The sequence below is a fragment of the Tasmannia lanceolata genome, unplaced genomic scaffold (assembly GCF_043159265.1).
Source record: "Tasmannia lanceolata isolate RefF3 unplaced genomic scaffold, GAP_Taslan_0.1 ptg000037l, whole genome shotgun sequence".
Classification (NCBI taxonomy): Eukaryota; Viridiplantae; Streptophyta; class Magnoliopsida; order Canellales; family Winteraceae; genus Tasmannia; species Tasmannia lanceolata.
Genome location: NW_027518714.1, coordinates 42793170 through 42819828, shown reverse-complemented (window position 1 = coordinate 42819828; position 26659 = coordinate 42793170). Strand labels below are relative to the sequence as shown.

Sequence of the window (26659 nt, the reverse complement as noted above, 5' to 3'; positions counted from 1 at the left end):
CGGGTAAAATGGGCAAACGAAATAAATAAAAGCTGTTACTGTACTGTCGGTAATTATGACAATTTTGGAGGGATTATAGTTGATAAGTTTTAATCTAGGGGGCTTTTAACAGTTTTCCTTATTCTATAATTTCCAAAATACCACTAAATTAACAATTACCTGTTTGTACAGTACATCCCAACCCATTGGGGCTGTTCTCCGAGATGATAGCAAGCCTATCCAAGGATTAAACAAAATACAGATTGCTATCCCCATGGAGCATAGACTAATGGAGTCCTCCTAGCACATGTCATGATCCTTATCCATTACATGATCTTAGTTTTACTAAATCAATGGCATGTGTTTTATATAAACCACAGTAATTAAAACAAGAATTCGACCAAACGTATTGCTTAAGTACATCCAGTGAAGAAAAAAAGAAGACCATGGCCCATGGGCGACACAACGTGTGAGAGATAGAGAGGATTTGTCCTATTTGGCATTGTTTAATCTCCCTCAAAAGAGAGAAGGAATAAAGGTGACGTGGGAAAAGAAAGAGAGTCGTCCTCCCAAACATGTGTCTCTATTAAACAAAAGAATTCTTCTCCTGGGCCAAAAAAAAATCGAATCTTTCCACGCCCACCAATACCTTCGCTTTCGCTCTCCTATAAATTTGCTATCTTAAAACACAATGGGGTCTTGAACTGCTTGCCACACTCTAAGCGATTAAACAAAGGTACGTCAATTTATTTATTTGTACATAGTTTGTAGTTAATTGATGTTTTTGGAGTTTTAGATTTGTGCTTTGTGGGTGAAATCCCTGTGTGAGTGTTTTAGCTGGAGTGGAAGAAAGGGAAATCGGAGCCTTTAGTTAAGAGAATAAGGGCACGATTGCGTCCGAAACAACAGCAGATGCCGTTGAATATCGTACATAATGCCAATGGTTTGCCCAGGATTATATTGACGGAGCCCGGTGGTTCCTCGGCCGAGGTGAGTGGGGCCCTCGTTTCTCATTTAGATTTTCACTTCATGGGTTGTTTTTTATTTATTTTGTGTTTGATGGGAAAGACCGAATTTAGATTTTCAGTGTTTCACTTCATGGATTGTTTTTTTAATTTTGTGTTTGATGGGAAAAACTGAATTTAGATTTTCAGTGTTTCACTTCATGGGTTGTTTTTTATGTTGTTTTTGTTGGGAAAGTCTGATTTAGATTTTCAGTGCTTCATTTCATGGGTTGGTTTTTTAATGTTGTGTTTGTTGGGAAAGTCTGATTTAGATTTTCAGTGCTTCACTTTATGGGTTGTTTTTTAATGTTGTGTTTGATGGGAAATTTGGTATCTTGACGCAATTGAGTTATTTGTTCTATATTTATTTTTGGTGGGGGTGAAGGTTGTAAGAAAACTAATTAGGGAAGGAGAACTGCTATAGATTATCGTTAGGGTTGTAACTCGGGTCGGCGGATCGGGTTTTCCATAACTCTATCCTATGGATGGGGTCGAGTCTTTGTTGGAAAGCCCGAGATTCATAAACTCGACACTACCCAAGATTGTTTCTGGGGTTGGTCGGACCAGGTTGGGTTTTTAACGTTTAGCTTACTATAGTGATTAATTTCAAATATTGTAGTAAACAACAAATCTACACCAAAAATCTCTAAATTTAAGTTGTCAAGTGCATAACATTAAGAAGGAAACTACTTTTTCACATCACAAACCCAATCACCTTAATGAAAACAAGTATATCAATATATTTGAAAATAATTTGCCGAGTTATTTAACAAAATCATAGCACACCTACAAGAGTCGGGTCGTGTTTCAGATTTATTTTTCTTTAAACCCGACTTGACCCGAGATTGGGTCGGGTTTTTCAACCTGAAACCCCACCCATCCAAAGACACATGATATCTAAACCCGACCCATGTTATTTTCGAGTCAAGGTCGATGTGGGTTGGGTAAAGCCCAACCCAAGTTGCAACCTTAATTATCATGAGAAACATCACAATTATCAAGCTGCTCTATCCATAAAAACATTAGTTATCAAGCCACCTTGATAAAAAAAAAGGAAAAAAATGAAATTGAGGGAATGATCATAAAATTTAAGGACTTAAGGTACGTAAGCATGTACAACAATCAGGATTAGCCGTTGGATCCTAATTTATTTAAACTTTCTTGTGCAGTTTGTAGTTACCTCTCAGAACTTTTATGAGGCCACTCTTGTTTTCTGTTTATTGTTTGATTGTGACCCATAATGTTTTCTACGACCCTTCTCCTTGTGCTAGAGTTCTCTCGTTTTGTTCAGGCAATATGTGGATCTACTTGGTAACATCAATGCAATGCCATGCTTTAGTCGAAGTAGCCTTGCTACTCTTCTCATGTTTCTTCAAATGAGATGAGTTTCATGTAGATCTTAGTGTGTGGCTTTGAATGGATGCATCAAGAATTCAAGATAATAAATGAGACGTAATTCTTAAGGGAACTAATATTGTGAGAGACTAAGATTGATTTTGTTTTGGTAGGTAAGCTGGTATCAAGGTTTTAAATCTCGGTTTCGATCATCAGCAAAACCGAAACGTTTCGGTTTCGGTACGAAATTTCGGATGAAATCTTGTAAAAATTTCAGCAAAATTTCCGAAACGTTTCACCGAAATTTCGGATGAAATTTTGTACTTGACCGAAACGTTTCACCGAAATTTCTGAAATTTCACCGAAACGAAACGTTTTGGCCGAAATTTCTGAAACGTTTCGGCGAAGTTTGGTACTTTTCCGACTCAATGCGAATTTCGTTTCGGCCGAAATTTAAAACCATGGCTGGTATTGAGCCCATGACCTCAAGGTTGAGATACAAAGCCTCAACCATTGAGCTATAGGCCTAACCCAACTAAGTTTGATATTGTTATACATAACTGAATATTCTGTTTTGATTATTTTGAACCCATTATATATGGCTTTTGTGAAAACCCCAATGGAACAGCATGCATTATGGGGTCTTGATTTTTTATTCTTAGGTATGTCGAAAATTGTTAATGTATATGGGCCCTCATTATATTATGTTGGATTTTAAGTTGATCTTTCTTCAGTATGGGCGTAGTTTTTGGATATTTGTTAAAGTGTTAATTCACTTAATTACAATGGATCATATGTACTTAAATTTGTTGTATCATTGTTGCCTTTTTTTTGGCATGGGGTGAGGGAAATGTGCATGTGGGGATCCAATCTACTTATTATAGTTCTTGTTATTGTTGCTTTCCTTTTCTTGGCATGGGGTGGGGTGGGGAATAAATTCATGTGGATTAAAGACTCAATCTAAGCCGCGCATGTTAAATATGATATTTAAGTCAATTTTAAATATTTTTAAGTTGATTTTGCAAAACAGTGATGATGTAGAATCTTACATTTCAACAGATTACATTTTCTTACTAACACAAACTGAAAATTTCTGCAACATATATCTATTAAAAATCAAGAATTTTCTCCTTCTAAACAATTTCCGGCAATTAAACTAAATAATCAGTTTATATTGAGTAAACAACTGTAAAGTAACATAGCAGTCCATTTCAAAAATAAAAATATAAAATAACAAAGAAGTCAAGAAACTTCGTAGATTATGACTAAAATAGCATCACACTACTCCATTTGTGGCTGTATACTACTGAATGCTTTAGAGTCACTATCAAAGTGAAAAGAAGTACCTTTTCAGTAAAATCAAAAGCTACAACAAATACAGTAAAAAGAAGCTCTGGCATTTAGTACTTCCCTCAAAACACTAACCTAAACTCAAACTGATCTTAGGCCTAAATGACCTATCCGACATAGTAGGAAAGTGTCAACACCCTCTTCACTTTCTAATTCTGTAACCCCCCAAATCACTCCTCCACCCCTTTCTTTTGTTTTTTTTCTCTTTTTTCTTTCCCGTTCAGGTTTTGTTTTTTACTGTATATTCTTACATCAAAAGGGGGGCCCACTGCACAACTTATACCACGTGATCAAACCATTAAGAATCGGCATATCGAAGATTGGATGGTTCAGATTGATGATCGAGCTGAGGAAATTGCCAAAAGCTATAATCAAAAGATGGGTCATTCTAAGGCTCTCAGGTGATCCAAATGCATTCAAGATTGATGGCTCAATTCGATAGAATTGAATTGAGTAGCAGAGAGAAGATCAAAGCACATGGGTGTCATCATCTTCGACATCACCTGATGACATCATTTGATCACATCATGGTGATCTTTCCAATTTTCAAAAATCATCCTGTGGAAAGTTACCAAATTTTGTTTAACATGGTTTAGAAAGACTTTCCATAAACATCTACCTAGTAAAACTCATTTCCATAATTTCAATTTTCTTTTACTGTTCATACTCTAGATTGGGCTCATCCCTATAGTCTTGCAAACCTCTTTCTACCTTACCAGATGAAAATTGCCTTCAAAGTCATTCCATAAAAAGTTTCTCTACAAATTCTCCAGTCTTTTAGTAACTGGAACGAAGGGTGGAGGATGATCCATAAAATGTGATTGCTTAGGTAACCATAGTGATTCGAGACTGTGGTGGCTAACGAACGTGATATTTGATTTATGTAGAGGGCAATCACCTTCATTGAAGCATGTTTCAAAGAGTATTTATCTTATTGGGTATTTTCTTTTTAAGGATGGTATCAATAAGACACATTGTGTACTGGGCACGGGATCCCTCTTTATATTATTTCTGTGAGTGTTTTTTTTTCTTTTCTGGTAGATTCCTTTCACCTTCTTCATGAAATTTTTTTAAAGGATTCATTTAGCCGACCCCAACTAGTTTGGGATGAAGGCTATGTTGAGTTGAGTTGAGTTGAGTTGAGACTTTTGTCCTGCTGGGGTATTACCTTGTCCTACTCTCTTTTCTGTACCAGTACTTCTATTCAAGCTTTCTCGTTTTTAGTGCTCAAAAATAAAATAAAAAAGAAAAGGGAAATGCCTGTTTTTTTGGAAGTTTAATTCCTCGATTTGATTGTACTGTTACTGGTATTTAGAAAGCCGTATTTTTTACTCATGTCCAAGAATCATAGATAAGGTTTAAGAATGGTCTGGATGATTCTTAGGTCTGGAACTAGTAACCAGAGTAGGCTGTCATGTATATATTGTATCACACCTTTTATCGATTCTTTTAGAAATCAATTTTATCAAGTTCACATGTTCTCTCCAGTTAAAAGAGTTCATCTCTTGTGGGGATCGTTTCATTGCTTACAAGCTTGTTGAGAGTTTCTGCACCAAAAGCTCATTGGAATACCATAAATTGACTCCTAGAATGAGCCTTTCCACCTAAGTCACCTATCTCTAATCTCGTTTCATTTATCTCATTCCAAACCCGCAATATGATGGTGCAAACGATGATTCATTGTAGAGTCTCTAATGCGAAATGGTCCATTCGCGCTTTACCAACTACGGTGCAAATATACCACTCAACCTTTGTAGGAGATCTAATTGATATGAAGATTTTTAGTGATTGAACAAGTAACTTATCTAGCATTGATGAGGGGCTTCAGGTAGAAAAATGGACTTAATTTGCCCTTCAACAACAATCCCCTACTTTCTAACTAGCATATAATGGCTCAAATATTGTAACACATTGCTTAGGGGTGCAAATTGTGCCGGATCAGGTTGGGTTGAGCCCAACCCGAAGGAGGATTACTTCAACCCTAACTCGACCCGACCAGAAACCCAACCTGAGGATGGTCCCGAACCCAACCCAAACCCAAACTGACCTGAGCCCCAACCTGCATAGCTTCAGTAGGACACAACCTGAAATCACTCCGATTTTCTTCCGGAAAAAATCCATAAAAAAGAGGAAAAAGAAGAAGAAAAACTCAGCTATATTTTGCAAGGGTGCACCTTTGAAAGTTCCGGATTTACATCATATCACTATAGGAACTTGGAGTAACTCTCGAATACCTTCGCAAACCAACTTGATTTGGGTTTTGAAGCTTGCAATAAGATGGGTATACTCCTCAACCTGCACATTGGCTTGTATGTACATTTCAGAACCCAGATTGACCAATGAATGGATGCATTTCACCCCATTTTTCTCCAAGATTTCATTGTTAAGAATAAAGGGGATATTCAGAGCTGCACCAATTACAGGGGAATTAAGCTAATGAGGCATACCATGAAGCTTTGGGAGAGGGTAATTGAGCATAGATTAAGAAAAGAGACTAAGGTGTCAGAGAATCAGTTTGGCTTTATGCCCGAATGATCGACTATGGAAGCTATCTTCTTGATTAGGCAGTTGATGAAGAGATTTAGAGGAAATAAAAAGGACTTTCATATGGTTTTCATTGATTTGGAGAAAGCGTATGATAGGGTTCCCATGATTGTTATGTGATGGGTCCTTGAAAGAAAAAAAGTGCCTACTAAATATGTTGATGTGATTAAGAATATGTACGATGGAGCAGTAACTAGTGTCAAAACCACGGATGGCACGTCCAGTGAGTTGCCAATTACAATAGGACTACACCAAGGATCAGCTCTAAGCCCTTATCTTTTTACGCTGGTTATGCATGGGCTTACGGAGGGTATCCAGGATCATGGTTTCAAATTTCGGTTTGGGTAACCATTTCGGACCCCACCAAAAACCGAAATTTCGGTCCGGAATTTGGTAATTTGGTTCGAAATTCGGGACCGAATTTTCGAATTTCGGACCGAAATTCCGAAATGTCGGCCGAAATTTTGTAACACTTTTCTTTTTAAATAGATAATGGCATTTAATCAAAATTTCAGACCGAAATTACCGAAATTTCGAACCGAAATTTGGTAAATGGCGAAAAATGAAATTTCGATAAATTTTGGTTTCGGTCCCCACCGAAATCCGAAATTCCGAAATTTCGGATTTCGGTCGAAATTTAAAACCATGTCCAGGATAAGGTGCCGTGGTGTATGTTATTTGTAGACGACATAATATTAATCGACGAAACCAAAACAGGAGTAAATGCTAAGTTAGAGTTATGGAGAGCAACTTTGGAATCCATGGGTTTTAGACTAAGCAGGACTAAGACAGAGTATATGGAGTGCAACTTTAGTAATGTACGGAGGCGGGATAAGGATGTAGTAAATATGACTAGACAGGGGGTACCTAAGAGGGATATCTTTCACTATCTAGGTTCAATTCTACGTAAGAAAGGAGAGATTGAAGAGGATGTTAACCATAGAATAAGAGCAGGTTGGTTGTTGAAGTGGAAGCTTGCCTTCTATGACTCTTTCTCAACTCAATCAGAAGGAGAATGTCCCAACTAAGTTGAAGGGAAAGTTTTATAAGACAGATGTGAGGCCAGCCATGATGTACAACTCAGAATGTTGGGCCACAAAGAAGCAGCATGTGCATAAGACAAGTGTAGCGGAGATGCGAATGCTTAGATGGATGTGCGGCCACACAAGGTTAGATAGAATTAAAAATGAAGACATTCGTAAAAAGGTGGGGGTGGTACCAATGGAGGAGAAGATGAGAGAGCACCGCTTAAGATGGTTTGGGACAAAGGCTTTGTTGAGTTAAGTTGAGTTGAAAGACATTGTGCCTTTCGTCAATGGCTCGGAGAAGATCTAACTGCAAGCTATGATCAACGAATTCCTCAAAGTTCTGCACCTCTTCGTGTCTAAGGCTGTCCATCTCAGCCTATAAGATCTTGCTCCTTTAGGGTTTCTTAGAGAGGAGCGCCCTCCTGCCGATTCGCCTTAGAGGGTAAAAGAAGGGAGTAGGTTGGGAGAGAGGGTTTCTTAGAAAGATTTTATATAGGAGTGAATCAGGAGAGAGGAAGAGATTTAGGAGACATTTTATACTTGGAAGGAATAAGTTGGGAGAGAGACAAATTTAGGGTTTCCCTTTTCTTTTAAAAGTTTTAACTAAGTTTTAAAATGCGATATAAAACAGAGTTTGGGTTTTATTATGGGCCGGGTTGAGCGAGACCGCAACCCCAACCCAACCTGAAAATACTTCAGGTTCAATTCTCCCTACCCGAACCCAACCCAATTTGTGAAGTTCAAACCCAACTCGTGAAATTTTCATATTGAACCCGACAGGTTCAGGTTTAGCCTGGCCCCACGCCTAACATTGCTACATTTGCCATCACACATCCCCCTAAGTCCAACCTGATAGCCTGCCTCTACCTATATTTGATACCTCTTTGATTCATCCATTATAACATTTTTGTTGCACTTCTAAATACCTCCCAACCTATCCCAACCCAAGCTCACACTCCTATACTTTCCCAAGATTATTTTTCTCCAAAGAACAATCTCATCTTTAAAAACCCCTTAACATTTCCCTTAAAGAACCATGTTTTCTCTTTACGGATTATCAATTACTAATCCTCCATTATTTTCCAAGGGAGACACCATATAGGAGTTTGTATAGGTGGCAGAACTCCTTATACTAAAACAATCTCCAAAGACCAGGCTTCTACGATTTTTTCGAGGTTGGAGGCTGCAGAGATAGCTGGAGGTATGGATGGCATGGAGGGTGACACGACAACTAGGGAACACCTGCAAGGGCATTGAAAAATAGTTATTATCAAGGGACTTAATTGTACTAGCAACATATAATTGAGGGTGATAATTCAATATGGAAACAAACTTTGTTTAATAACTCAATTCCATGTAATCCTTAGATATGCTTATCATGTATTCTGCTTTTATGCTACGAATTGCATTGATGGCTATCTCTAACGTATTTCAGGATTTGAACTTAATGTTCTCAGCCTAAATGCAACTTATCGCATTGTAAGACTTCCTTATTTTCTTTTTCATTTAATCATTAATTAATTTTCTTTGGATACCTTTTTGTTATTGAAATTCTTTGTTTATTAAGATACTAGCTAAATGTTTCCAATTTTTTGATGGTACATTACCCTTTAGCAGCTTTGTTATCCAAAAGCTTAGGATCATTAAGACTTTCCTTGGATGTCTTGAAGCTATGTGGGGGTGTAGAGGGTGAACTTCACCAAATCCATAGTCATCACCATGAGGTTGAACGATATAGTGATGAAGGTGTTTGTTAAAACTTTGGGATGTTAGAAAGGCCACTTTCCAAATTCCTACCTTGGCCTGTAGATCCGATGCTTGAGAGGATAGAAAGGAAACTTTCCCCTCTGGAAAAAAAAAAACTGCTTTCTCTAGATGGCACAATCACCTTGGATGGAGCAATTGAAAAGAAACTTTCAGCGGAACTACACAGAAGACAACAGGAAATACCACCTAGTAAACTAGAACGACATGCACAAGCCCGCTAAAAGGGAGGTTTAGGAGTTCAGAAGGTGAGATCAATGAACAAAACCTTGTTGGAAAGAAAGGGTGTACCTCTAGAGAAACGGGATGGATGCCAAATACGGATCTAACTTTGGAGGTTGGGATCCCATAGATATAGGAATAAAGGGATAACGTTATGGATATATGTTCTAAAATTTGAGCCAGTTATCTCAAATGGGATTGTATTCAGAGTGGGAGTGGGGATAAGATTAGATTATGGCTAGATATTGGTGCAACAATAAAATGCAAAAGGATGACTTCCCCATACTCTATAGTGCGCCTTCCCACAGAAATAGTAGTGTGACAAACTATCTCCATAGAATTGACGATTTTGTGGATTGGAACAAGGTTTTTTTTATCTAATGTCAAGGAACCAACACTCTAGCAGTGCTGATTGAGACCATTTAAAGCCAAGGCTAGACCATTTTTAGTGCAACCATGACCTCCTTGCCATTTGAATGCTTGGCATGGCAATTTCGAATATCATTGAATTGTCATGTTCGTAATTTTTTGATTTTGAAGCTTTCTTCAACCTTAATAATTGACAATTTTCAAGATTATGATCTTTTGATATTTCTTAAAATATGTATTTATATAGTATTCTGTAACTCAAATTCTTTCTTGTTTGCTATTTCGGTAGATCTGACATTGATTATACTTTTTCTGTTTTCCTATCTATGTGATATGCATAAATCGATTGATGGCGGTTGTCTCCTATTCTTGGCATTATCTGTTTGTCATTCCTTTAGAATGTGTTAAGTATCATTATTTGTAGAAGTTTTTCATCTCTAGACAATTTTTGTCTTTTTGTTTGTTCTTATTGAAATGTTTATTGAATCCTCATTTTTGTATCATCTGATTGTTGTCTTAAAATTTCCAGGTGCTCCTATATGGTGGGCAAGTTGTGTCGTGGAAAAATAATCGTCGAGAGGAACTTCTGTTTATGAGTAGTAAGGTAAAAATTTCAACAAATTTCATTATGTTTAACTTCTGCGTGATGTGACATCTATTGGAATTGAGTTCATTAAATTTCTTTGGTACTCATATAAGTTATGGAACTACAATTTTAAGGTGGATGTGTATGAGTATGCTAGAATTTTTCTCTGTAGAGCTTATGTTTGTTTACAACCAATAACTTATCTACAAGCATAGTTTTAAATTCCCACCGAAATCGAAATGAAATGACCGAAATGTTTTCGTTTCTTTCCCCATTGAAACTGTTGAAGAGTGTGGAAGGGTATTTAGGTCATTACGTGTATGTTGAGGGACATTATAGTCTTTGTACCATGTAACCCTATTTGGGCTACTATATATACATCATATTACATGGGAGCTCCTTAGTGGAGACTCTCCCTCTTCTCCCTCACTCGTCTTCTTCCTCTTTTCTCTTATCCAAAATAACATGGTATCAGAGCAAGGTGTGATCCACTGATAACAACAACTCAAGTAAGCCTTTGTCCCAAACTAGTTGGGGTCGTCTAATGAATTCTTTAGAAAACTTACATGAAGAACGAAAGAAGAAGAGTCCCCTCTCTCATGCATCTCTCTCTCTCTCTCTCTCTCTCTCTCTCTCTCTCTCATCATGAAGGAGTTGCGAGCAAAAAAAAAGAGCTGTGTGTGGTTTGGATTGAGTGACTAGATCACTCCAGTCACAACGCCTATAAACTGTTTGAGGAACGGCTTGCCGCTAGATCTCTATCTCTCATCAGGAATAGGAAAGATATTGGTTGATTTCACTACTGCTTGTGTCTCTTCTTTCTGAGTGGAATCAGTTGGCTTCTATCAGCTACTCACAGTTGTTCCCGGCGTTGTTACTAGGATTGATCTGATCGTTTTTGAGTTTAGGGTCGCCTAAGAAGTAGATTACTGTACTGTGGACCGGTTGGACCAGGAAGTCAAAGTCATGGAATTGGTTCGTTCTCCAGAAGACGTAATGAAACACTCGTCCCACCCACTACGTAGTGATGCCTCTACCTGATCTGAAGCCGTGGACGAACTCAATTGAAAGACTTGTTCTTGCTTTCTCATTGCCCCGCGCTCTTCTTCCAGAGGGCCCCCCTATATAAGGAGGAATTTGTTCATGTTCACATAGACCTGGCAAGAAGTGACCCGGACCCGCGGGTCGACCCGATCCACCCGTATCTTCCGGGGTCCGGGTCACTCATTTCTGACCCGTTTTAAAATGACCTGCGGGTCCACCCGACCCCTAAAAACTGGGTCAGTCCGGGTGGACCCACGGGTGCCCTTAAAAGATAGGTTTTACACGTTTTAAAATAAAGTACCTGATTTCTTTCTCCGGAAGTTTCCTGGTAATTTCTCGGGCCTTATCACCGAGGCATCAGAAATGATGTCACATCACTTTTATTTTTATTTTATGTTTCCACGTGTCACATCTTGGCTCTTCATATGCTACATGATCGACGGTTACGAAGATGTCTTCTACTTCTCGACCCTTTTCGAGCTATTTTCGAGCTAGGGTTCCATGTATTTTTTGGCCTCAAATTCTCATTCTATCCCCTTAACGATCATATCAGATGCTCACGAGTCATGAGGCTATCCAAAAATCTCATTGATATCGTGGCAGTTTTTATCCTTCTTTATTAAAAATCTAGCTGTTAAAGGAGACCTTAATGTGGGCTCTAGTTAACGGTAGTAAATGTACCAGCGCGACACTAAAAAAAAAACAACAAAAAAATGTTAAAAAAACCGGGTGACCTGCAGGTCGACCCGGCCCATATGGGTGGGGTCCTCATAGAACACCGTTCTATCAGAAAAGAAATTAGGGAAGAAGATGATGGGGAAAGGGAAAATAATGAGTTAATTCGAGGGAACTCAGGCCTCCAATGAGTTAATTCGAGGAAACTCGACCTCCAAGATGCAAATTGCACTTAATTTGATTATTCCTTCCTCAAAAGCCATACGGCATCTACATTATATAGAAATTAGGGAAAGCAAAATATGGAAATAGAAATCAGCAGAATAGAAAACAAGAAATAAGGAAAGCTAATATAAGACAGCAATAACATAAATGAGAAAAGCATCTAAATAGGAAAATCTATTCCTAACATTCCCCCGCCCTTAATTTCAACCTTGTCCTCAAGGTTGATTATCCTCATCATCGTCGTCGGAATAACTAGCTGGCTCAATCATCAACAATCGTTTTTGTCCGCAACGATGACCCTTATGCCATTTCTCATCACAGTGCCAACATAGCCCCTTAGTCGTTCGGTCCTTGAGTTCCTCTTCTGTCAGTCGCTTCACATGCATGTTACAACCCGTGGATTCTATGGGACCTTCTTGAAGAAGATCGGGGGGTCGGCCAGTAAAGCCATCATACGAACGTCGACTATCTTCATGTAGTCTTTCCTCCTGCAATCGCGCATAAGAGATAGCTGCGTCATCGTGCGATGACAATACATCTTGACTTCCCGCCGAATTTCTGGGCGAAGTCCTTCAATAAATGTTCCCACTAACTGAGGTTCCAACCAATCTTGTGCACGATTGGCGAGTCGTTCGAAACGGCTTTGATACTCTAAGACTGTCGTACTTTGTCGTATCTTTGCTAACTCGCCGTGAACGTTCTCATACTGGGAGGGGCCAAAACGTACTAACAATCCATCTACAAACTCTCTCCAGTTTGGCGATCCGTGATAGATCCCCTCAAACCACTTGAACCATTGGATGGCATCACCTTCTAAATTAATGGAGGTGATGGTAACCCGTTGGTCGATGGGAGTTTGATAGGATCGGAAAAAACGTTCCGCTCGTGTTACCCATCCCTCTGGATCACTACCATCCCATCGTGGGAAGTCTATCTTCATACGGGGACAGTATTGCTCTCGTTCAACGCCGGAGTCACCTTCCTGACGAACACGATCCTCGTCCCGTCGATCCGGTGTGTTGACAAGCCCTGCACCCGAATTGTCATGAGTAATGGTTGGCTCAGGTGACGGACGGGTTTGGAGAAGAAGATCCGTGATCTTTCGTAACTGTGTCTCAATGTTGTTGAATTGTGCCTGATAAACTGCATCAAGTTCTTTTATGATTTCAGCTTTCAACTTCGCTTCCAAGGCTTGTTCGTCTGATGACGAACCATTCTTGTTCCCGGCAGCCATGGAATAAGCTTTCAAATCTTTGATACCGAGCTCATTCTTTTGAAGGCGCGTCAGAGGCATCCACCAGGAAGTGCTCTGATACCAAGTTGATAGAACACCGTTCTATCAGAAGAAAAATTAGGGAAGAAGATGATGGGGAAAGGGAAAATAATGAGTTAATTCGAGGAAACTCAGGCCTCCAATGAGTTAATTCGAGGAAACTCAGGCCCACTTAATTTGATTATTTCTTCCTCAAAAGCCATACGGCATCTACATTATATAGAAATTAGGGAAAGCAAAATAAGGAAATAAAAATCAGTAGAATAGAAAACAGGAAATAAGGAAAGCTAATATAAGATAGCAATAACATAAATAAGGAAAGCATCTAAATAGGAAAATCTATTCCTAACAGGTCCGGGTCCACGATTAGTGACCCGTAAATTTTACGGGTCATTTTTTACTCGGCCCGTTTGACCTGGACCCGTACGGGTCGGGTCAAACCCGGCCCGGTCCACCCATTTGCCAGGTCTACGTTCACATAAGGAAGCTTAAACAAGAGAACTTGGTTTTGGCCAGTTTTGGGTTGTATAAACGCCCATCCAACGACGCCGTCATAGTGTTTGACAGAATGAGCCCGTAGGACCGGGTATTATTTGTTGCAAAAGCATCCAATTGTGACACCCCCTAAGTGTTTGAGAAAAGTCCCAAGTGCAGGGAACGGTTTTGGGCAGTTTAGAACCGAGCCCAACCTGGTAAGCTTTGTGTTGCTGCAGTCCATGCCCAACGACGAACCCCAAATGTTTGAAAAATGCGCTAGTGAGGCTGCCAAAACGTAGATTGCAGAAACTTCAAGTCATGCGCTCCCCAGGTGCTTGAGGAAAGGCCGCAGTACATGACACCGTTCTGGCTATTTTTAGGTTGCCAAAACGCCCTGCTAATGACACCCACTTGATGCTTGACGCAATGTCCCAGTGAGATTGGTCCACCATTAGGTAGTGAAAGTTTGCAGTCAAGATACCCAAGATGTTTGACAGGATGTGCAAGTGAGTTTGGCAAACTTTTGGTTGCAAGAGCTTCAAGCGGTGATGCCAAATATGTTTGAAAAAAATGTGCTAGTGACAATGGCCATTTGTTAGTTGCAAGGACGTCCAGTCATGGTACCCCCATATATTTGCAGAAAAGACTGCATGAAGAATACTAAAAATTTACCTAGCTCTAACTTGAACACCTCAAGCAACAACACTTCCGGATCAAACCTACACTTTCACCATCTGTTGGGTGTTATGTGGATAGGGGACCAGCCACTAAGTCTAAAGTACTCACGCATCCATAGACTTGCTATAAACTGCAATGCAAAAGTATCTGAATATCTGATTAGGGCGGGGGATCAAGGCAGCGGGTTCTGGAATATAAACCTGCATAGGAATCTGAAAGAGGAGGAAATTGAGGAGTTTACGGAATTGTTTCAATTTATTCAATCAAGGTATTGCCCCCCATCCATCCCAGATGACAGGATCGGGACTTCTGATCCGGAAGGCTGTTTTTCGGTAAGATCTTTTTTCAATGCTCTTAATAATGGAAATAGGACCAGATGAAGGGCGAAGATATGGAATTCACTGGCTCCACCGAGAGTAGCGGCTTTCGCGTGGACTGTTGTGTTTAAAAGCATTAATACTTGTGAGAGGCTACAAATGAGAAAATTCCATCTGGCGAGCTGGTGTGTTCTTTGCAAACATGAGGAGAAACTTGATCACTTGATGCTACATTGCCCATATGCTTTTTCCCTATGGACAAATCTCTTAAGAAGCTTTGGAGTGGCTTGGGTATTTCAGAAGGGAATCAGATCAGTAATCCTGAATTGGGGTAGTAGTAGTTTTGGAAGCACGGGTCAAGAACTGTGGAAACTACTCCCATATGCAATAATATGGAATTTATGGAAGGAGAGGAATAGGAGGGTTTTCGAAAATAAAGCCAACTCTGCGGCGTGGGTACAATTGCTGATAAAACTTGATGTAATATCTTGGATTAAAGCAAAGAACGGGATTCATTATAACACCGGAGAGATACTGTCGAACTAGTGCTAGATTATTTGGGAAAGGAGAACGAGAGTGAAGATGAAACCGTCGTGGCAACCTCCACCTAGCGGATGGTTGAAGCTGAACTTCGATGGAAGCTCTGTGGGAAACCCCGGAAGGGCGGGGATTGGCGGAGTAATCCGGGATTCAACCGAAAGAGTTATAATGTCTTACTCGGGACCGATCGATAATTGCGACGCCAATGAAGCTGAAGTTAAGGCATTGTTGTTTGGACTTCGATGGTTTGCAGAGAACAAAGGCGGCCCGTTGATAGTTGAGGGTGATTCTACCAATACAATCTGTTGGGCCTCGAATCGTGCAAAAGGACCATGGAGAATCAGGCACCTCATATCGGAGATCAGGGATCTGGTAGATCGTGTTAAGCCCTTAATTGTACATCGCAGGAGATCGGCAAACGTATTGGCTAACCAACTCGCTAAGAATGGTGTTCTCAGAGAATCCGTCCTTATCGAGATGATGCCAACGGAAGGGGTAAATGGGACATGACACACGGTTTCTCTGTACTTTTACTTGGGCGTTTTGTAATTATGGGACATGGGGACATTTTGTCCCCATTGTAATGTCTTCTGCAATCAATGAAGGTTTCTTTCATCTTTCAAAAAAAAAAAAAAAATTCTTGTTGGTTTGTCAGTGAGGAACTCTGGTCTATTAGAAAGACCACAGACATCATGTTGTTAGGTAGTCTGTGTTGCATCAAGGTCTTGCCATGAGGGTGCACACCATTTGTTTGTTGGCTAGTTTGTGAAGCATCCCAAGTTGAAGCACAAGCATTGGTTAGTGAAGCATATTTCAAGGGGGTTGTACAACCATTGCTTGTTGGGTGGGTAGTGAATCATCAAGCATTGGTCCTTGAAGCGGTGATTGTTTGGGTTGGATACTACAAACGCGGGTGTTGTATAGGCTACTACAAGGAGGTATTAAGGTCTTTAAATATACACGCCAACTGTTCGTCGAGTGGTTTGTGGGGGACTGCACAACCAATTTGAAAATTGAACGCCAACTGTCCGAGAGAGATTTGGTGCCTTGGAATTATTCTTTTTGGGTGCAAGTCGAAGGCATTATGCCAAATGAATTTACAGTAGATGTATTGTTGTGTCGCTTGCGACTCCGGGTTGATGTAGGTGCGCCCCCCTCTTGTTGGTAGTTTGTTGGTCGCTCGGTTGCTTTTATGTTGGGTTGCTGGTGGAAAAAGTGTTATTTGGTTGGTTGTTGGTTTGTTTGCTCAGGGTTGTGATCCTCGTTGTTGTGGTTGGTTGTTGGTGGACTCACTTTGCGGTTCGTGTTTGTTTATGCTTTTACATGGTGAGTGGAGTTGCTTGGCGTAGTTTTATGTCTTTGTTGTGGTTGTAGTGGGTTGCGTTGCAATCCACTTTGTTGATGGCTATATGCCCGGTCATTAGCATTGCTTTCGGCCTTGTTCTTGTTTGTGGATATATGCTCGGTCATTTGCATTGCTTTCGGCCTTGTTGTTTCCCCAGGCGACATGCTATTTGGTCGTCGTTGGCTGGTTGTTGTGCGGCCCTTTGTTGAGCGCCTTGTTGGTTGGTTGGTGATCGTTGTTGTGATGGGCTGATTTTCTATCACCCAGTTTATTGGTTGGTTGTTGGCTCCTCTCACCGTTCTGGTGGTTGAGGTTCTTCTTCTATTGGCGATGTGATGTTCACATGATCTTTGCTCGTCGTGTAAGGCTACTGGTATTCGCACTGCCATGTTTTGATAATTGCACCAACCCACCTAGTCTTTTACTACTTAACCATCAGTCAAAGGTTATCACAATTTCCAAAAAAGCTCTAAGAAGCAACTTAAAAAAGAAAGACAAGTGAGTTAGTGCAATTGTCAAAGTTTTGTAGTGCCAATATCAGTAGCCTATATAAATTGCACCTGAAATGTGGTTTATATATTATCTATAAATACTCAACTCAACTCAACTCAACAAAGCCTTTGTCCCAAACTAGTTGGGGTCGGCTAAATGAATCCTTTAGAAAAATTTCATGAAGAAGGTGAAATGAATCTACCCGGCTCGAATCCTAGCTCTAGTTGGGTTCTTCTACGTGGATCATTTTCTTCCATTCTATCATATTCAAGGTCATATTCTCTGTTATGTCCCTATCTATGAAGTCTTTCCTCACCGTTTCTACCCAAATTGTTTTCGGTTTTCCCCTACCTCTTTTTACTCCATCAATTTGGCACGAGTCGCCTCTTCATCCAAAGGCCTACGTTGGATATGTCCAAACCATCTTAAGTGGTGCTCTCTCATCTTCTCCTCAATTGGTGCCATTTATATATTATCTATAAATATTTATTTTAATTACATGTGATGTGGTATGTACTGAATTATCAGACATGCCCAACATGCCCGACAATAGCCTATATAAATTGCACGTGAAATGCGGTTTATATATTATCTATAAATATTTATTTTAATTACATGTGAAATGTTGTATGTACTGAACTATCAGACATGCCCGACATGCCCGATAGTGCATGTCCCCAGGTGTTCGATGTTTTTAAACCATTATGGATAGCTATCTAACTTATGTGATGATTTCCAAGTGTGTATTTATTCGTATTCTAGCATTTTATGAAGTTTAATCTTAAATTTTTATCATTTTCATATGTTTCCATGCATTTTCGTGATTTTACAAGATTTCTACCAAAATTGCGACATCTCTATTTCTGTGGCAACTGAAACCGAAATTTAAAACCTTGTACACAGCCACAATGGGCTACCATACATGTCATTGCTATGACAAAGGGTGGATAAGGTTGCCATATTTCTTCAACAAATCAGCTGATATCTTTCACATGACCCTGTGCATCAATTTGAAGGGGAGTGTGGACTTATATGCACCATAATTGTGTCTTAAACTCTAAATAATTAAAAGGGAATTATAAAGATATATACCTTTACTTAGGTGTATATAATGTAACAAGAGTTTACTGTTATGCCCCTCATAACTTCAAGGTGGCTACATTTGTAATTGTCATTCGTTTTAATTATTATATATATCAGAGGAGGGACAAGTCATGGATTGCATCTCTCATTTTTCTCCAAATTGGTGTGGTTGCTTCCATCGTTCATTAGCTAGAGCTGAAGTTGTCAGTTGATTTGGAACAATCCTGAGAAAAAGTTCCAAGTTGGTCCCCAGTTAGGATCTTTCTAAGCATATAACACCATAATATAGCTGCCTCCCTAGACGATATTGCAGAATTCCAAATTTAGGAAAAGGCAGAGGAGGTGTCAAACTGATTGGGTTGCTAGAGAAGCTCATCAAAGTAGTTCTGGGCGTGGGGTGGTCATGGTGGCTTGGTGGGGGGAGGGGGTCTGCACAACTTTCTATTAACATCTAGGAACTTCCGAAAGGTTCGAGAGGAGTCCCCATGTCTAAGGATATAGGTGAAATGGAGAGGGAGTTCCCATATTTTTTTCAAGTAGTTTGCTATTGAAGCCGATGGATTAGCAGCCATGTCCAAAAGATTTGGTAATTCCACAAATAAAGTGAAATTGACGCACCATTTATCCAACCAGAAAGGGGTCTCCTCCCCATTGCCTACAGATCATGATATGTTCTCGAAAAAGAAGAGAACTTCTTTTCGAAAATTTCCAAATTTGGGACCTTCCCATCTTTCAATCGCCCACCCAACGATTACCTCCATCCAGTTGATATTCGAAGTAGATCACCCAAGCCCATAATTCGTCTTAGCAGTGGAACTACCGTCACCACAATTTAGCTAGAAGAGCCCAATTTTGTGCCTAGATGTTTTTAGTTCCCAAAACCTTCGCCCATTTTGGTTGGAAAACTTGCTACCTATTGATAAGATGGACCCTCCTAACAGGAGGAACGTCATTCCATTGAAAATTCTTTTGGATTTTTTTCAATATAGTCCACAACCAGGGTGGTATACGATACATCGAAAGACAATAGGTTGGGATACATGCAAATGTGGATTTAAGAAGCGTGTTCCTATCCGTTTGAGAAAGGTATCTAGGTTGGGATATATGCAAAGGTGGATTGAAGAAGCATGATCCTATCTGGTAGAGAAAGGTATCTACCTTGCCAGGATTCCAGCCTAAATTGGAGTTTTTCCACCACTGGGTTGCAATCATGGGGAAAAATGTTGTCTTCCTTGAGGGAATGACCAAGTTACTTAATAGGGTGGAAGGCTGGGAAGAAACCAAGGTCATTTGGAAATGTCCTTTGTCAAAGATTGCCCAAAATTAATGCCACGAATTAAAGATTTGTGTCTATTGATAACCAAGTCAGAGGTTTACTTGTCGCAGAATAACTTGATATTACGATTGACATCATGAGATTTAAAGGCTTTAGCCTTGATGATGGTCTGATCAACATATTGGAGGTGAGCCACCACAATGGTGTCATGTCATGCTTCAAGACCATTAAGAAAACTATTCTCTATTGTTTTATGTAAGATATATCCAATATTTTCTGCAACAAGAAGGAATAGGAAGGAGGATAAAGGATAGCCTTGTTGAAAAGACCCTAGAGGGAAAGAAGTAGCCAAAGTTGTCCTCCGTTGAAAAGAATGGAGAAATGGACAGTTGATATGCACCAAGCTATCCATTTTCTCCATTCGGCTCTGAATCCCAATTTTTCAAGAGTCCATAGGGTCAGAACCATTCAATTTTTTCATAAGCCTTCTCTAGGTCCAATGTAAGAATAACATTGCTTTGGCCACTATCTTTGGTGAAATAATCACCTCATTAGCCATTACGATACTATACTGAGTCGGTCTTCCCTCAAAAAAGCCAAATTGATTTTGGCCAACCAACAAGGGCATTACCCTCTTAACCCTAACAAATGGGACATTGGGAATGATCTGATAATTTCCATTCATAAAAGTAATCGGGCTTATGTCTATAATGTCCTCACCATTATTTGATTTAGGGATTAACGCAATGAGGCATGAAGGTTGCACAAGTTTCATGGCAAAAGAATAATGCTTCGAGAAGACGAGAACGTGATGATGTTATCAATAATATTTTACAAGAATTTTTGGAAGAAACGGGTAGAAACCCATCTCTCCCCAGGTCTTTATCCCTGTGCAGGCTAATAATAGCTGCCAAGACCACCTCTTTGGTAAAGATACAGTCCAAGCATACCTTTATATCATCGTGTAGTAAAGGCATGTCACTATAAATCCATAGTCTCTGACACCGATCTATCTTTAAAAGCATGACTGAAAATATTAACTACTTCTTTTTCTTTTTTGGAAAGATAACAAATTTTCATTGATACTATGAAGAATACAAAGGGGGACCAGAGGTCCCATCAAACATTACATAGTATCAGTATTGCCTGGCCCGGAGCATACTCCTGAGCCAGGAAGGTAAAAGCAAGTAAAATAGAAATCTTCAGGTTCCACCATTTAGCCTCACCCCCTCTTCACTAACTGGCACTGCCTTTCAAAAAACTTTTTCAACATCCTACTGATCTAACCTTCTCTAATACAAATTTGACTAACCATCTGTTTCTCACCCCACACATTCACACTTCTTGTTTTAAAACTACTAACCTCCATCACCTCAGAAGATAAGAAAGCAACCAGGCTAATGTGCCACACCAAGCGAAAGACCAAGGTCTCTCTAGCCATTGAGGGTCTACTTCATTTGATTTCCCCACCTGGAACACTTTAGAGCACATCATCTAGGATTATGATGGGGTGAGCATACAGACAACCCACCTAAGAAAATACACCAAATTAACAACTTCCTCTCAAGGCCGTTTCTAGCATCACCGTTGGCCAGAGACATCTAATGCAGGTGGACCGATGAAAGTAACTAGAATATCTCTGTCTGCCAACCAAAGGACTCTGGATCTTTGCCTCCAGTAGATTTCCTCTTTAACATTAATTCTGATCTATTCATTTTTACGGCAGATCTCTGATGCACAATCGTCTTGTCTTTAGAGAGAGGAAGTTTTTTCCAATCTATCAAGGGCCTCAATCTCGATTTTAATGGCCACTTTGCTGGCAGAAAGGTTGCTTAATTGTTCATTGTGCCATTTACACATAACAGCCTTAGTAGCTTTAAACTTCCTAAACAGGCGCAGCACGGGGCTCCCCTCTAAGTGGTGAGAGAGCCACCACTCTGTAACATGGGTCTAAAATCTTTATGGGAAAGTGTGTTTTTCCTAATATAAAGTTATTTTTGTAGGCTTAAATCTCTGGCTATTTTACGTTTGAACAATTACGTTTTCCCTGATATGAAGTTTCCTTTGTAGGCCTTAGTCCTGCCCTAGAACTATTTTGGATCAGATTGATATAGAATATGAGCGTGTTACGTTGGATAGTTAGTTTGGCCATATCACCCTTAGATACATGAATTTTGCCTTAGAGATTGCTTTCTGTATCAATTTTTTTTCGAATTTTCCAGTCTAAACTGGGGCTGCATGTCTTCATGGTGTAACTATTTCTTCCAGAAAAAAAAATGAAAGCTACTGTTGCTGGGACATTTGTGATTAACTAAACTTCTTTAAAATAAATAGTACTTATATACGGTTCAGAATTTTCCTAGGTTGCAGACTATTACATTTTGAAGAGAAGCTCCGTCCCTTAATTCTAACAGAATATGATAGCTACTCTTTTGTTCCACAGGCTATTTTGAAGCCACCCAAAGCCATCAGGGGAGGAATCCCTATCTGCTTTCCCCAGGTTGTCTTACTGAGTATTATTTAGATGCCTCTTTAGGTTCATGAGCTGCGTGGTTTGGACATATTTAACTGGACATTGCCCTGCAGTTTGGAAATCTTGGGTCACTTGAACAACATGGGTTTGCAAGGAACAGATTATGGGCTTTAGATAGCAACCCTTCTCCACTTCCACCAGCTAACAACCAATCATCAGTGGATCTTATTTTGAAGTCCACGGATGAGGATTTAAAGGCATGGCCTCGCAGGTACGCCTCCCAAAAATTGTATCATTACAGAATGCCAAAATGAAAAGAATAGTCTCGCCCTAAAATTTGGGGTGGGGATGCCCTATGTCATAAAAAAAAATGAAAAAAATATTGCCAGGAATGATAATGTTTCCTCTGATGGTTTATTGCAGCTTTGAGTTGCGGCTTCGTGTATCGCTGAGTGCTGGTAAGCTGACTCTGATACCTCGAGTGAGGAATACCGATGGCAAAGCCTTCTCATTCATGTTTGCACTGCGTAATTACTTTTCCGTTTCAGACATCAGGTTTGCCTAGTAACGAGCAGTTGTTCCCTACTTTTATAATAATGGTAGTTTGTTATTTCTTGTTGCGCAATGCTGAAGCCAGAATTCTTAATTTTCTTCATTTTCATAAGGGAGATGATATTTTCAAAACAACCCCCCCCCCCCCGGCAGCAGTACGCATGCACCGCCCTTATAACGTGATTTGATGTGAACAGTGGGCAGCTTTAATGCTTTTTGACATCAAATCACGTTAGAAGGGGGGCACATGCATACTGCAGGGGGGGGTGGGGTGCAAATATCATCACCCTTTTCATAAATATACTGCTATTAGTTTTTTCATTCCTATTTTGAGTTAGCTAGCTGAATCAATTGATTATTATCATTTTATATTTGGGAGATGATAAATCATCCTCCTTTCCATGCTTCCGCCCCCTTTTATTGATTGTGAAGCGCACCAACTGGTAAACTAATTTAATACACCATGTTACATCTTCTTCTCTTCTTAAGATAACAGCCACCGAACTGGCGAGGATCGTCTAGCCTATCAAAGCGCTTAGCGACCTGTGAAAATCCAACATCTTTGTGAATTGTGAGTACTGTAAATGAAAAAACATATAGAAGTTGCTGTTGAATCTCCTTCCCATCCTATCATTGAACTGCTCGACATTTTTTTTGACCGCATTCACAAGGTGATCCAGCACCGAGCCAATCCTCGATGGTGTTCGAGGTTCTAACGTCCATCTCTGAAATATACCAGAAAATATTCCTGAGGATTTCTCTCTGTACCCAATTGTAGGCATGGTTTTAAATTTTCCTAAAACGACTGAAATGTTTCCGTTTCCTTCCCCACTGAAACGAAATCTCAATGAATTCCTTCCACGTCATTATTTCCTCCCGAAATTCGACGGAAATTCCATAAATTCGACCAAAATAGTATGAATGACAAAAATGGAAACTTTTATGAATTGCATTTCATTTCATTAATGTAGGGAATGATATTTGGTAGGCAACATCATTGAACTGCACAACAAAGTAACCGTAACTTATGCATGGGATGTTTGATCAGCATAGGACCAATAATACCTCGTAACTCTGTGGTATTGACATAGAGTTAGGTTCCTTGCAAGGGAGACTGTTCATTGTACTTATACTTCATTACATTGTACTTCTTTATTGACTTTACTGTTCCAGACATGTGCAACAATGCATGTCACTAAGTTTTCGATGTGATTAAACCATATAGATGGCTTTCTTGCTTATGTGATGGTTCCTAAGTATGTGTGCTTATTCTAGCATTTCCCAAAGTTTCATCTTAAAATTATATTGTTTGCATATGTTTCCTTAAATTTCCGTGATTTTATAGAATTTCCACCAAAACCAAAATGTTTCCATGCCGAACGAAACCAAAACTGAAACCGAAATTCAAAACCTTGATTGTAAGTAGGCAACCACCCCACCATTGAATTGTCTACTCGCAGTCGTCGTGGTGTTCCCCATACGAATGCAATTTCGCAAAGGTGATCTCCCTAGGATTCCACATCTCGCAGAGAATGAGAGGGAGAAAGGGTGAGAAATGGAATGAACTTTAGGCATTCTACGAAGGGGCAAGTTTTTCTGATCCAATGACTTGGAAGGTGGAGAGAAGTGTTGTTGGGCAGCGCATTTAATGTTCAAAACAAAGCTTACTGTAACTTTCTTTTTCTCTCTCTTTTGTTTTCTCTTTTTCTTGATGAAGAGGCGTTTTTTATTTAGGGAAATTGGAACTAGTTGAACTGATCATGAGAAACCCCACTCAGATTTGTATTTTGTTGTGCTGAGAGGATGAGTTGCGCAGTTAATAGGCGCATATGGCTTTGTTATTAATATCTGTCCCCTTAGTTGGTTTGGTGAAGAAGCTGGAGAAGGAGTGCGTCTAGAGAAGGGAAGGAAGCAAGGGTTTCCTCTTAAAAAGGAATTGATTACTGCCCCCAACCAGTAATAGGGGGTGGATGTGTAAAAGCAAAGGGGCATATTTATCCGCTCCCTTTACATGTAAATAGAGGCTGGGTTTGGAAGATATATTACATCTATTTTTTAGAGGAGTTGCATGATGCAGTTTTATTTGCAGCGAAGTGCGTGTTGAGGGTTTGGAGACACTTGACTACTTCGACAATCTGATGCAAAGAGAAAGGTTTACAGAGCAGGCTGATGCAATCACTTTTGATGGCGAGGTATTTTCAGGCATTTTAACAGTTTTTCCATCTCTAATTTCTGAGCCCTACACTACCTTTAGAAGGTGCATGATGCAAATTGAATATGTTCTTATCTGGAATTTCTTATGGAGGTGGTTCATATATATATATATATATGAGGAAAATGATTGTGAGCTTGAAGCTCATATAGCTTATATGAGCTTGAGGGCCCAAACACATGTGGGCCCACATTGTTAGGATGATCCAAAGCATTCATTTAAAAGGCCCTTACATAGATAGGGTGTGTACAAAAAATCAGCTCCATAGGATCATCCTAACCCATCCAAAAGTGGAGGGCAAAATGGACAAACACCGTTTGCCACAAATCTGCCCATTTTTGCCCTCCGCTTTTGGAGGGGTTAGGATGATCCAATGGAGCTGATTTTTGGTACACACTCTATCTATGATGAGGCCTTGCAAATAAATGATTTGGATCACCACAAAAAATGTGGGACCCATGTGTTTGGGCCCTCAAGCTCATATAAGCTATATGAGCTTCAAGCTCACAATCATTTTCCTCTATATATATATATATATATATATATATATTTTATCACAAGATAACATATTTTGGATTGGAAGGTCATGAATTCGCTGCAATAAACCTATGTACCATTGATACTTGTAGTAGCTTTTTATGAAAATTTTGATTGATTGTTATTGGGGTTTCTATGTTTTGATGAACTGGTTCATATTCATGCACTTGAGAGCTTTCTTGATGTCTAAAGTTCCTTCGATACATTTCTCCATTAACAGGTAGACCGAGTGTATTTGAGCACACCAACAAAGATTGCCATCATCGACCATGAGAAAAAACGAACATTTGTTCTTCAGAAAGAAGGTCTACCAGATGCAGGTTCATATCATAATCCAATTTGAAATATTTTTAAGCTGTTTGACAAATGCCCAAAGGGCGGCCCAGTGCACAAAGCTCCCGCCATTGTGGATTCTGGGGAGGACTAGATGTATGCAGCTTTACCCCTTGTTTGCTGAGAGGCTGTTTCCATGACTCAAACCCGTGACCATCAGGTCACAATGGAGCAACCTTATCATTGCTCCAAGGCTCGCCTTCTTTTGACAAATGCCCAAAACTTCAAGAAATTGTTGTGGATGACCTATCTCTACATGGTTTAAATCATTGAATTTCCATCTATTAAAATCATTTTGTGCTGTGTGCAGTTGTGTGGAACCCATGGGATAGGAAGGCAAAGGCTCTGCCCGATTTCGGGTATGAGGATTACAAGACCATGTTGTGTGTGGACTCGGCTGCCATCGAAAACCCAATCATACTGAAACCCTTTGAAGAATGGAAGTGCCGCCAAGAGCTGTCAACTGTCTCATCCAGCTATTGCAGTGGGCAGTTGGACCCTCGAAAGGTTCTTCTTGGCTAACTAGTCTTCACTAATTAGAAATCTAAGCTATTATGTAATGTATGCTCTTTTTTGTCTTTAATGTGAAATATAGTAATAATGATATTGAGTTGCTAGCGGCAGATGCAAAGTCTCAAATCTATCCTAAACACCGTAAACGTATCATCAGCGCAAAAAAACTGAGATTCTGTTTATCCATAAAGGATAGACTTGGCTGATGATGTATGTGCGTGTTTAGAATTGTGTTTGCCGCTAGCATTTCTCGATAAAAAAAAAAGTTTGCACTTGCTTCACTGGTTGTAGATATGTTGCAGTAATCAGCATTGTACCAACTGGGCTTCTAATAGATAATTCTGTTTTTTTTTTTTTTTTGAATGGCCAAATCTGTTTATCTATAATCATTGGGTGCAATGGAAAATATGCTGTAGAAGATGTTCAGCATTAC

The 26659-nt window shown here is 39.7% G+C and overlaps 1 protein-coding gene across 1 annotated transcript; it reads left to right on the top strand.

The window, feature by feature from the left end:
• Nucleotides 1-555: 555 nt before the first annotated feature.
• Nucleotides 556-26589, top strand: LOC143860010 (putative glucose-6-phosphate 1-epimerase). The gene is made up of 9 exons (XM_077370517.1): nt 556-715; nt 817-969; nt 10125-10199; nt 22050-22106; nt 22193-22350; nt 22503-22634; nt 24721-24823; nt 25601-25700; nt 26024-26589. Exons 2-9 carry the CDS (start codon nt 892-894, stop codon nt 26233-26235), a joined length of 915 nt encoding a protein of 304 aa, XP_077226632.1. The 5' UTR covers nt 556-715; nt 817-891; the 3' UTR covers nt 26236-26589.
• Nucleotides 26590-26659: the final 70 nt, after the last annotated feature.

Coding starts and splice junctions, on each gene's coding strand:
- LOC143860010 (XM_077370517.1), top strand. CDS start 892: ATGCCGTTGAATATCGTACATAATGCCAATGGTTTGCCCAGGATTATA. Junction 970..10,124: donor CCGGTGGTTCCTCGGCCGAG/GTGAGTGGGGCC, acceptor TAAAATTTCCAG/GTGCTCCTATATGGTGGGCA. Junction 22,351..22,502: donor TTAAAGGCATGGCCTCGCAG/GTACGCCTCCCA, acceptor GGTTTATTGCAG/CTTTGAGTTGCGGCTTCGTG.